General features: G+C 43.3%; 1 protein-coding gene across 1 annotated transcript in view; it reads right to left on the reverse strand.

Moving 5' to 3' along the window:
• CHMP1B (charged multivesicular body protein 1B) overlaps positions 1–12,090 on the reverse strand; it is a 73,548-nt gene that overhangs the window by 24,107 nt on the left and 37,351 nt on the right. The window contains exons 3-5 of the mRNA XM_069212575.1: positions 2,930–3,076; positions 2,561–2,629; positions 2,361–2,468 (exon numbers count right to left, since the gene is read on the reverse strand). Of these exons, the coding sequence (XP_069068676.1) occupies positions 2,361–2,468; positions 2,561–2,629; positions 2,930–3,076 (324 nt within the window). The remainder of the gene's footprint in view (positions 1–2,360; positions 2,469–2,560; positions 2,630–2,929; positions 3,077–12,090) is intronic.

Here is a 12,090-nt window from a genome sequence, read left to right on the forward strand (position 1 = left end):
GTTGATAAAGGTCAGTCAACTCAAAGTTCAGGCAGTACAAACAATAAATCAATGCCCAGCCAAATAATTGTTTTTACAAGAAAAAGTAATACCTTATTTCTAACTTTACTTATGCAAAGGAATACGACATTCAGAAGCAACAACGCCATCCCACTTGAGGTCAGGGCTCTAACAGTTGTCAAGTAAATCCATGTACAAACCACCTTTATGTAATGCGTTCAGGGTTATTCCTTGTTCACTGGTAGGTGCATCAGGAAATGCAGAATATAAGGCTGTACTCAAGCTTTCTCTTTTGACTCTTAAGGATTTCAGGCAAAAGTTTCTACTGTGTCGCAGTATCTCCAGCAGTGAAATCCTACAGGCACCCAAAGGCCTGGTTTCAGTCTTACAAACTTCAGCGGTGTGGCAGTGTTTGGCGGTGCAACAAGTGTCCTCTCCTTTAGTGCTCCCAAGTCTGGATCCTGTAAGATGAAATGAGTCCACTCGCCATGGATACGGCAGCACCCAGAGGCACAGGCTGTTCTTGTTAAGCAGTGCTGCAGGTTGGTTTCAAGTGATCTGAGCAGCTCCTGCTCAGCAGACACTAAAGTTAAGTTGCTCTTCCCCTAACTGGAGTATGTGACACCCTCAGAGGTGTCCGTGATCCTCAGGGAAAGAGTTTGGTGCAGTTGGAGGCCTAGAGGTGCTGGTCACGGCAGTATCCCCTCATCTGGGCATCAACCCAAATAGTTGGTCACAGCAATACCACAGACCCTTCTGGCATACGGGTTTGATGTGTTGCTCGCTATCAGATGCAGACTCTCTGGTGCAATTGCCCTAAACATGGCAGACAAAGGTCTCATGTCCTGGCCCAATTAAGTTCAAAGGTGGCCCATTCTGGCATACAGGTCACCGCGGCTCAGCGATGTGGGATCACAGCAGCCCTCTCCTGGCAAACAGGGGTTGTCAACTGTTCCTGCACAAAGGCAACAATCCGATCAGTGAGCAGCCACTTTCCTCACAGCTAGCCCAGGGATTCCTTTTGGCAATGCTCTCCTCTTCCGCACAGGGCACACACATCTTGGCAAGCAGACAGGCAATGGTGCTCCAGGGCTGGTGAGCTTGGTTTCCCTTGGTGATGTCCGTCTTGCTGAGCTTCCCTGTCTTATACAGCCCGTCTGGCAGCTTGCCAGATGACAATTTTATTTTAAACTCAACCTCCTTTTCTTGTAGTCCTTTTACAGACACCAAATGTGATTTAGGTCGGGGTCTGTGAAGTTTTATGATGGGATTTTGCTTTTTATTTTGTTTGTTTTCAAGTAGGCACTTCTCATTTTCCTTCATGAAAGATGTCTGCCAAAGCAGGCACTACTCCAAAGCTGGTTTTCCCCAACACAATTAATGGGAGTGACCAGAGTTCACACCTTTGTGTCAGCCACAGTGATATGCACATCAAAAGGTTAATCCCAAACCCACAGCTCTACTCTTTCTGGCTTCCATATCAGACCCACCTCCCTTTCAGAGATGTGTCCAGGTCCCTTCCTTGTGATCTATCACTGAATCAAAGAGCAGTCTTTTGAAAAGGGAGCATGTTCCATTTCCATCCAGTGTGTCCCTAGCCAGCTCAAGGAAATGCAGCAATAGACAAATCTGTCGGGGAGGATTCCTTTCCCCCCTCATATCTTTACTAGGCAGGTCTGGGCTTCCCAAAATGGTACCATTGCAGACGCACTCACTCATAGTGTACTTTCACAGCACACTTTAGGTCCAGCACTGCTCCTTCACACATTGTACCTTTACATATACCCATGCATTCAGCACACCCACTCAGTCTGTGCGCTCTGTTCAGCACTGAAGCTTTTGTATCTAGACAGCATGTGCTTATTTTAAAACATACACTGGTGGCATGCGAACTCACTATGTGCGCACTGCACAACTCTTCACTCTCCATTTATTGTACTTCACGCACGCCAGTGGGCGGCCAGCACATGCAGTCCCTGAGGCTGCACAAAGTTTAAAACTGAGAAGCTTTTTCCAGACTTGACTGTGGATGCAGTAAATTCCCAGTTGGCAAAGAAAGAGAAAAATAGCAAAAAGTGCTCCTAGGATTATAAATGCATCTAGGGAGGGTCTTCTTCGCTAGCAACCTATTAAGAAACACTGCTGAGTCTACTGAAAAACAATTGTGCTAAAATCAGAATGATTTAATAAAATTAAAATCCAGTACAATAAAGAATACGGTCACAAACTAAAATTAAGGTACGTGCTCTTCTTCCCAGGATTCAACAACTCAGTCATAGAAAAACAATGTGAACAACATGTTCACATTGTGAACAATTATGTTGATTACTTAAGAACAGTTTGAATTAAAGGACACTTACCTGTGGTGTTGTTAATGTAGTAGTGCTACTCATTGTGTCTTCCATTTGCTGTGTCTGAACATCAAGTGTTTCAAACTGGTGCTCAAATTTGTCCATTAAGGCAGAAATCTAAATAAAAAGAGGTAAATTTAGATGACTCAAAGTAAACAAGTCCACTGACATTTCACAGAAAATCTCAAAGAGGGCACACTCTGACAAACCTTTTCTAGGTTCATGCTTTTCAATGTAGCATCCATAGACTTTACTACGCCTGCCATCGATTTAGTCACCTGCAGGGTGGAATCAAACCAGAAAGATAATTATATCAACCATTTAAATGAATAATGTATTTGAAATGTTGTACTTCATCTTCAATTAATAAATGTGTGAGAGTGTATGGATGATAATGTGATGAGAACCTATTTCACCAGTAACTGAAAAGGCACCTTTTAAGTAAATTTGCACACTATATATACGTATTTCACGTCATTTGATTTTGTGCATGCTTGTTATTTATACATATTTTTTTTTAACTGCCCAATCTGTAGAACAATAACCACACTGGTGTACCAGAAACAAATGTCAGGTACCTTGCCCATTGTTACTGCGGTTTGCACCCTAGCAGCAACAGCATCCACTCGAGCACTCATGCGCAAGAAGTTGATGGCTTGATTCTTTTGTCTGATGGCATTTTCAGCGTGTATCCTTGCCACTTCTGTATTGCCCTTCTGAATTGCCTGAAATATGTAAAAGAGACATATAAGACAATCAGTTTATACTATGTACGATAAGTTGATGCTAAACATAATTACTTGGAATTAAAATGAATAGCAATAAACATTGTTAATTCACTGGAACATTTTCAACAAGATGTTATTGTTATGACAAGAAGACAGAGAGGTAGAGCAGGACAGCGCAGTGACTTAAAATCAGACAAGGTAATACATTTGCAAATCCTTGAAGGGAAATAAGTTCTTGTTTTGCCCATACAGAACTAGCTCTGTCTCTAATCTAACAAAAAACACCCATAAGCACATGCATTGTTGCCAGAATACTTCCACCATGATTAAGCAGCTAAAGACAACCAAAATGCATAAAATATTGCAATGGGGAGATGACATATTTTAATTTTACACATGCCATTCCAGACAAACAAATACTTTTCTCTTCCAACTCTTTCCTCCATGCCTTTTTTGCATACATGTTTTGGGGAGCAAAATAAAACCAATAGATTTTCACAATATATTTCAAGTATCAACTACAGACACTATGGGCCATATGTACGAACACTTTTTCCCATAGACACAGAGTGGGTAAAAACCTTTGCTACATCTGGCCCTATGTTCACTAATGTTTCCCAACATTACAAATCCTAGCTTCAGCCTCTCTTGGTGGTACTAAAATAAATGTCGGTCACTCTTTCAAAGCCATTGTCACAGCTTTCACAGACCTATTAGAGGAGTATTGATGTACTGTATTGCAAACCTCCGAGTGTTTGCAGCAATCTAAACTGAATAGTTTATATAATTATAGAAAGTTATCACTCCACTGGCAACAACTTCGAACCTAAGCAAAACTAATACATTTGTGAAAGCTACTCACTTAGCAGCCTAAATAACATAGACATGTAAGGGCTCTGAGGAAGCGGCAGAAGGCTGTGAAACACACATTGGCTCCTTTTCTTCAATCAGCTCTTTTAGTATCCTCCATATCCTTACATGGATAAATACTTCGAATTAAAAACTGCTCCACTATAAGGACAGCAAATGGGCAGTTTCAACTGCAGGAACATATTGGTGTAACTCACGATCAATTTGAAAAGAACATTACCCAATAAGAGCATGGATATTTATTTTATGGTGATATTTTAATATGTGGATATTATTTTGGGGATTATGTGATAAAGAAAGGGATATGTAATTCCACATTATGTTGTTATAATTGAATTTGGAGTGTCCCCTGCCATGCTTCTTGAATCTCCGATGGGGCAGAACTATTTTTCATTAATTATTCCAGTGCATAATTCCACATTCCACGTTCCAGTTCCAGGTTTGAAGTCGACAGTTTAAAGGGACCAGAGAGCCTTGGTTTTGTTTTCAATTAGGTCAGATTTTTTTCTTTTGCTGGCGTTCTGGCCTATGGTCCTCCGGGACTGTGCTCACATTTCCTGAGCACTCTTAGGCGATGCCCTTGCTCCCCATATCCTACATTAATCTGACTTCACGGTTCCAGGGCATTTTAACTGTCATAATGACGATACCAATGACTTAGATGGTTACAATTGTATTGATAATTTAGCTGTTTTCAGCTTTCTCAATGTGTAGCGGCCCCTACTCTTGTGGCAGGCCACAAACTTGATTTCGTTTTTTCTAATTGCCACACGTTGCTCTTGGGTGCAGCTGAAGCACAAGCGTGGACTCACTCATTACATTTAATAATAACCAGCTGAGCCTTGTAGATCAGTGCATCAGTGCATAGGGTCAAAATAACATGTTCTAAACTTGGCAGCCATCTGGCGCACTTTCCTCCACGTCTTACTGGAGATTTATCAAAGGATCTACCATTATTTGCTCGATTATGCAAGGCACTGATGAGCTAGCTTCACTAGTGAATCCTGACCGTAAATGACCAGCCACATCTCCAGCATGGTTTACGGCTTCTCTGACCAAAGAGAAGCTATTTTGCAAACAGTTTGAAAAGAAGTGAATGGCTTATTATGCACCTCATACCATCACTAGATATAAATTAGCTCTAAAAAGGTACCATAAACTGATAAAGGATGCTAAAAAGACTTTCTTTTTTACTTCGTAAATTGAATCAGCAAAAAGTGACTCAAAGAGGATGTTTCTGATTGCTAATTATTTTCTTCAACCCAACACTTCTATTACAGATGACTTACCATCTCAAACATTGTGTGATAATCTTTCTTTTTAGGAGGAAAAAATTGATATTATTCAGATGGGTTGTGCTAATAACTCTCTAGGCCCATCGCAAGGTATTTCTTCTCTTAAGGCTAATATGGCAGACTTTCAGTCCGTTTTCCTTTAACAATCAGAACATGCTATTTTACTTTATATATTATATAAATCTGGGTCCCCTATGGATCCGCGTCTTTCAACTATTCTCAAAAAAAGCAATGGAGGTCATTAATCTCGAGATTAATCATATATTAAAGACTTATCTAACTTCGGCGCTGGTGCCAGAGCCTTGGAAACTGGTTTTTGTTAAACAACTATTGCAAAAACAAACAGCTGATCCAAGCAATTTTTCAGTGTTAGGTCTATTTCCCTGCTTCCTGCTCTTGCTAAAATGTTTTAAAAAAGGCAAAGAGCAATTAATGGATTTTTTTGAACATTCAAATATTCTTCATCACTAAAACCGCTCTTCTGCAAGCATCGGAAACAGTAATAGTCGCAATGGATAAGTGTCAGAATGCTGAGCTAATTCTTTTGGATTTGTCAGCAGAGTTCAACACAGTGTCACATATGGTACTCCTTCAGTATTGCACAGAAATTGGCATCTGTGCCCAGGTTTGTCCCGGTTCGCTCTTTTCCTGCAAATGGGAGTTAAATGGTATCCACTGGTCAGTCTACCTCGGAAGAGAAATCTCTGAGACATGAGGTTACACAGGGCTCGGCTCTTAGCCCATTATTTAATATTCTATATATCTCATCTTAGCTTTATTGACACCTTTGTTATTGCTACTATCTCCTATGCGGATAATACTCAATTGACCCTCTCCCTCGTAAAGAATTATTTTGGTTCTGAACTAAATTTTAAGAACTGTTTCACAAGTATCACCCACTGCACGTAACCATCTGTGGTTCAAATATTTTTATTTGGGATTTCCTCCCCCCCCCCAACCCCCCAAAAAAAAGAAACCAGCTGTACTACGAGATCACATCGCCCGTCGTTATTGTCATTCCTATGACATAGAGCAGTATAACTTCCTATTAAATCTCCCCTCCAGCCCCACCCCCTCATAGCACACAGAGTGATAGAACTACACATAACATGGCATGTCATGAAATGGAAGTTTGGCATCCTAGTTGGTATCATCGGGTTGCGTATTGGTGGCAACGTCTGTCAAGCACAAGCTGAGGTATTTGGGGCAGTAGTGCCCTAAACTCAGAGGAGGATAAGACAATGGATGGACCCCAGAGTTCAACATATGAGCCCCCTTGCCCTGTGAGGGTGACTGTAAGTTTCTCCATTCCCAATATACACCGAATGCGATGTAGCCACCGTTGGTGTGATGGAATGTGTCCTGTGCCCCAGTGTGTAAGAATATTCGGGAGGACTGGACCTAAAGCTAGTCCGATCTGTTATCCCCTGCAGGATTTGAGTGGGAAGGTGAACGCATATCTCGGGTGTGGGGATGTAGTGAGCACAATAGATCCCTCAGGCCCATCTCCTGGAAACAGTGTGTCCCTCCATGGGATAGACCCCCAATGTGTCCATATTACTGGGCTGAGCTATCAAGATCATTGTTGAAGACTAAATTGAGATCTCCCCCTAGAAGCATCAGTCTACATTACTGCACTACGAAGAAAGCATTCCTGTCTGCTGTTCAGGCGTACAGGGTGCCTAGTGTAAATGTGTAATCTCCCAAGCTTACCATGTGCGCCAGACGCCTGCCTCTTATTTCAACCAGCTTGGTCCCCACATAGCCTCGAAAGGAGCAGGCACTAATATAGCCACTCCAGTGGTCTTGGAGGGGGTAGATGAGAAGAACTGATGTGGGATGGTGTGGGAGCATAGTCTGTGCCAGTCGCTGGCAACTAGCTGGGTTTCCTGCAGAAGGCAGTGATCCGCCCCAGATTGTTCTAAATAGGACAGGATGATGTGGCATTTAAAGGGATTATTAAGACCCTTAACACTGAGGGTAAGAATCTTTAGTGGAGTATACCTGTCATAAGTGTAAATGACGCCCTGTCCTCCCTCCTCCACAGGTGACTGACTGTGACTAGGCCAGTGGATATATGTGTTAGAAATGCAAGGTACCGTCATATTCTGAGTGTGTTTCCCCCAACAAATCATAATAAGCAGAAACATTAACAAAACAGCAGGGCTCTCGACTGAGAGATCTCACAGGATAACAAGAATGTTCTTAAAGGAATAAAGTTATTGGATTTGTGTGGGGGCTCAAGGCCAATGGCCCTTGCCCTCACCACCTGGCCGTCAATGACAAAGCTCTCCAGAAGCCCTAACAGAACTCATGTCACCTCTGGTTCCACCACCAGTTTTCCAGCTCCTCAACCTGGGCCTGTAAGCTGATTTGTTGGCCCGCAGCCTGATGATCTCCTGTTGTACCTGCTCAATTTCTTCATCACAGCTGATTTAATGGTCCTGAAGGTGGAGACTCTGACTATCAATTCATCAAGCTCTCGGCAGACTTCTTTGAGATCACTGGATAAGTCTTAATTGACTGTTTGGAGATTATCTCAAAGGGAGGCAAAGAGGGCGACCAAGACAGACCGTGTGAATGGTCCGTCCGATTCCTCGCTGTCAGGCAGGTGTTCCCGATTGGTGTGTGGCAGACAGCCTCCGGGTGGGCCTCCCACAGACTTCACAAGCATATCCTTCAAGGAGCGATTGCCAAACACCCCCCCCCCCAGGGAGGCGGTTATCCGCAGTGTTGCCAGCCAGAGCAAAGATGATTGCTTGGGGGCCCGATGTTGCTGCCCTTGGCTCTTGATGTTGTTCCCCTCTGTCTCCTCAAAGTGCTAATGGTTGCCCTGCTCAGATGTGGGCCTCCACCCACTGCAGGTATGGCCCTGAACGCATCAGATGCACAATGGCACTCACCCCCAAGGCTGCAGAGAAAGCCCAATCATCCGTGGCATTGCTGACCTTCATGGGGTCTGGCAGCCAGGACGGGATCAAAAGGGCCTCAGCACTGTGCAGCCAGACTTTTGTTGTCCATGGGGCGGGATAGGGGTTCATCAAATGTCACTGTGGCCTGGGTGCATTAGGAGGCCAAGAAGAGCTTAAGGGGCCTCAACACTGCCCAGAGGCACACCCCTATCAGTTGTCAAGGTGGGGTAGCTCTCTAAATATCTCTGGGGGCTAAGATGTCTTGCAGGCTCCCAACCTTGTCCAGGTGCAGGCCCCAAACTCCAGGCGGGCCACAGGGGTGCCACAGCAAACTGCGCAGCCAGGAATGGTCGCAGGGAACTTGACCATTCCCCGCTAAGTCAAGTCTCTCCTTCTGCCGGTCCAGGCCTAAAGTACCTCTCAGATCTTTTAACAAACTAGGACACAAAGGACTCTCAGATCTTCTAATGCCAATTTGTTACAAATCCATAATTTCAGGCTAAAAACGAGAGGTGGAAAACCTTACAATTAGGTTCTAACGCCTGGAACCAGCTCCCCTGCTCTTTGAGATTCTCAAAAAATGAATCGCTCTTCAAGAAATGCTCAAAAACCTGCCTTTCTTTGGCTTCTGATGACCTCTGTAAATGACTGATTTACAGATCTCCGGTACTGTGTTTTGGTCTTGGTTTCCCTTCGAAGGCAGCTCTACAGCTGGTGCCGCTGTTAGTGAGTGCCTTTGTGTCTGAAATAGTACCACACTACTATATTTTGAGTGACAACGTGCTCTACCAGTAACATATCATTAATTCAATGTATGAAGGGATTTAGTAACTTCATGGCCTCAGGTTCAGGAAAATTACAGGCTTCAGGAATGCCAAAGGACAAAGTGCAATGTATTAAAATCACTTTACAAGTTGAACTCTTGCAGACTGGCTAAGAGCGTTTTGTAACTCATTCTGAAACGCAAGGAACAGTAGTCTCCCTCCTCACTGGAATTTGAAGTAATATGTAGCAACGCTGTGCAAGCATTAATGTGGTCGCAAACTCTTGACAAGTTACTGACACTTGACATTAACCCATTTGTAAAGTGGATCCGGGGGGGCAGGCTCCACATTCTGAATGGTGACAAGCTGCTTTAAGGGTGCAAACAGTGGACCAGGGGTTGTTTGAATGAACGCTCCTAGCAAAGCCACTCCCCTGCATTCCAACTTTTTAACACCCCTAATGCTGCCAAGTGACAGATGTTCCTTAAAAAAAAAAAAAAAAAAAGTTGGGATACTGGAAAGCAAATACAGAGATCGCCTGTCCCGCTATCCCTTACAGGTGTCCATTATTGCATTCACAGAGGGTGGCAAAATACCCCTTGCCTTATACATATTGATAAAGGAGGAACCTTGCTTGTTTCTTTGCCGTGCAAATGTGTATTTTGTGGTCAATAAGTCAAAGTCCGAAATTAAGGGAAGGTCACAGACCAGCTTTGCAACCTGCCCTTTGCACGTTGGGCCCCTAGTCTGCTAACTAATTCCCCTTCTTTGGCTCACCAACGAAGCATACTGTATATTTAAAAATCAAAACAGTCTAGCCACCACTTCTTGCTCCTGCACATATCCTCAAACCAGTTGTTTCTTCTCCTTGCTGAACATTCGCCTTTTGTTCAAGAATTCCCCTGCAACTAAGAATATTTCCAGTGCCCCTGAAAACCCCTCCTTTATCGCCAGTTACCCCTTCATTCTTATGAAACACTGTAAAAGCTGGACTTGAAAGAACCACCAAGTCTAAAACTTACTAGCTTGCATCAACCTAGTTCCTGTAAAAACAACTCCACTGACATTGTTAACCCCTTCGCTGCCAGGCCTTTTTCCCTCCTGTTCCGAGCCTTTTTTTGGCTATTTGGGGCAGTTCGCGCTTAGGCCCTTATAACTTTTTGCTCACATAAGCTACCCACGCCACATTTGCGTCCTTTTTTTCCCAACATCCTAGGGATTCTAGAGGTACCCAGACTTTGTGGGTTCATCTGAAGGAGACCAAGAAATTAGCCAAAATACAGCACAAAATTCGTTTTTTTTTTCTTTCTTTTTAATTGGGAAAAAAGGGCTGCAGAAGAAGGCTCGTGGTTTTTCCCCTGGAAATGGCATCAACAAAGGGTTTGGGGTGGTAAAATCACCATCTTCCCAGCTTTCAGGAACAGGCAGACTTGAATTAGAAAACCCAATTTTTCAGCACAATTTTGACATTTTACTGGGACATTCCCTATTTCTACTATTTTTTGTGCTTTCAGCCTCCTTCCAGTTAGTGACAGAAATGAGTGAGAAACCAATGCTGGTTCCAGAAAGCTAAACATTTCTGAAAAGTAGACAAAATTCTGAATTCAGCAAGGGGTCATTTGTGTAGATCCTACAAGTGTTTCCTACAGAAAATAACAGCTGAAATAAAAGAATATTGAAATTGAGGTGAAAAAAACAGCCATTTTTCTCCACGTTTTACTCTGTAACTTTTTCCTGCGATGTCAGATTTTTGAAAGCAATATACCTTTACGTCAGCTGGACTCTTCTGGTTGCGGGGATATATAGGGCTTATAGGTTCATCAAGAACCCTAAGTACCCAAAGCCAATAAATGAGCTGCACCTTGCAATGGGTTTTCATTCTATACCGGGTACACAGCAATTCATTTGCTGAAATATAAAAAATGAAAAATAGGTATCAAGAAAACCTTTGTATTTCCAAAATGGCCACAAGATAAGGTGTTGATAAGCAGTGGTTATTTGCACATCTCTGAATTCCGGGGTGCCCATACTAGCACGTGAATTACAGGGCATTTCCCAAATAGACGTCTTTTTTACACACTGCCTTACATTTGAAGGAAAAAATGTAGAGAAAGACAAGAGGCAATAACACTTGTTTTGCTATTCTGTGTTTCCCCATGTCTGCAGATACAAATGGTACCTCACTTGTGTGGGTAGGCCTAGTGCCCGCGACAGGAAATGCCCCAAAACACAACATGGACACATCACATTTTCACAAAGAAAACAGCTGTTTTTTGCAAAGTGTCTAGCTGTGGATTTTGGCCTCTAGCTCAGTCGGCACCTAGGGAAACCTAGCAAACCTGCGCAGTTCTAAAAACTAGACACCTAGGGAAATCCAAGATGGGGTGACTTGTGGGGCCCTGACCAGGTTCTGTTACCCAGAATCCTTTGCAAACCTCAAAATTTGGCCCAAAAAAACACTTTTTCCTCTCATTTCGGTGACAGAAAGTTCTGGAATCAGAGAGGAGCCACAAATTAGCTTCCACCCTGCGTTCCCCCATGTCTCCCGATAAAATGGTACCTCACTTGTGGGGGTAGGCCTAGCGCCCGCGACAGGAAAAGCCCCAAAACCCAACGGGGACACATCACATTTTCACAAAGAAAACAGAGCTGTTTTTTTGCAAAGCACCTAGCTGTGGATTTTGGCCTCTAGCGCAGCCGGCACCTAGGGAAACCTAGCAAATCTGCGAATCCAAGATTGGGTGACTTGTGGGGCTCTGACCAGATTCTGTTTCCCAGAATCCTTTGCAAACCTCAAAATTAGCTAAAAACAAAACAAAAAAACAAACAAATTTTTCCCACAGTTCTGTGTGGGATCACCGCACTGGGACACATTTCATACTACCCAATGTTCCCCTCAGTCTCCCGGTAAAAATGATACCTCATTTGTGTAAGTGGGCCAAGTGCTTGTGAAAGGGAAGAGACAAAAACATGTTGAAATTGAGGGGGAAGCAAAGGGGGACCAAAAGGGCAGATTGCAAAAAAAGAATTTTTAGGCTGACAAGTGCAGCAGAATTTTTATCGGTATAGATGAGACAATGCTGGGTGGTAGGAATTTTGTGGATTCCTGCGGATTCTGGAAGGTTCCATCACAAACAAGTGGGAAAAATGTGTGATTTCCAGCAAAGTTG

This window comes from Pleurodeles waltl, chromosome 2_1 (assembly GCF_031143425.1).
Source record: "Pleurodeles waltl isolate 20211129_DDA chromosome 2_1, aPleWal1.hap1.20221129, whole genome shotgun sequence".
In the NCBI taxonomy this organism is placed as follows: domain Eukaryota; kingdom Metazoa; phylum Chordata; class Amphibia; order Caudata; family Salamandridae; genus Pleurodeles; species Pleurodeles waltl.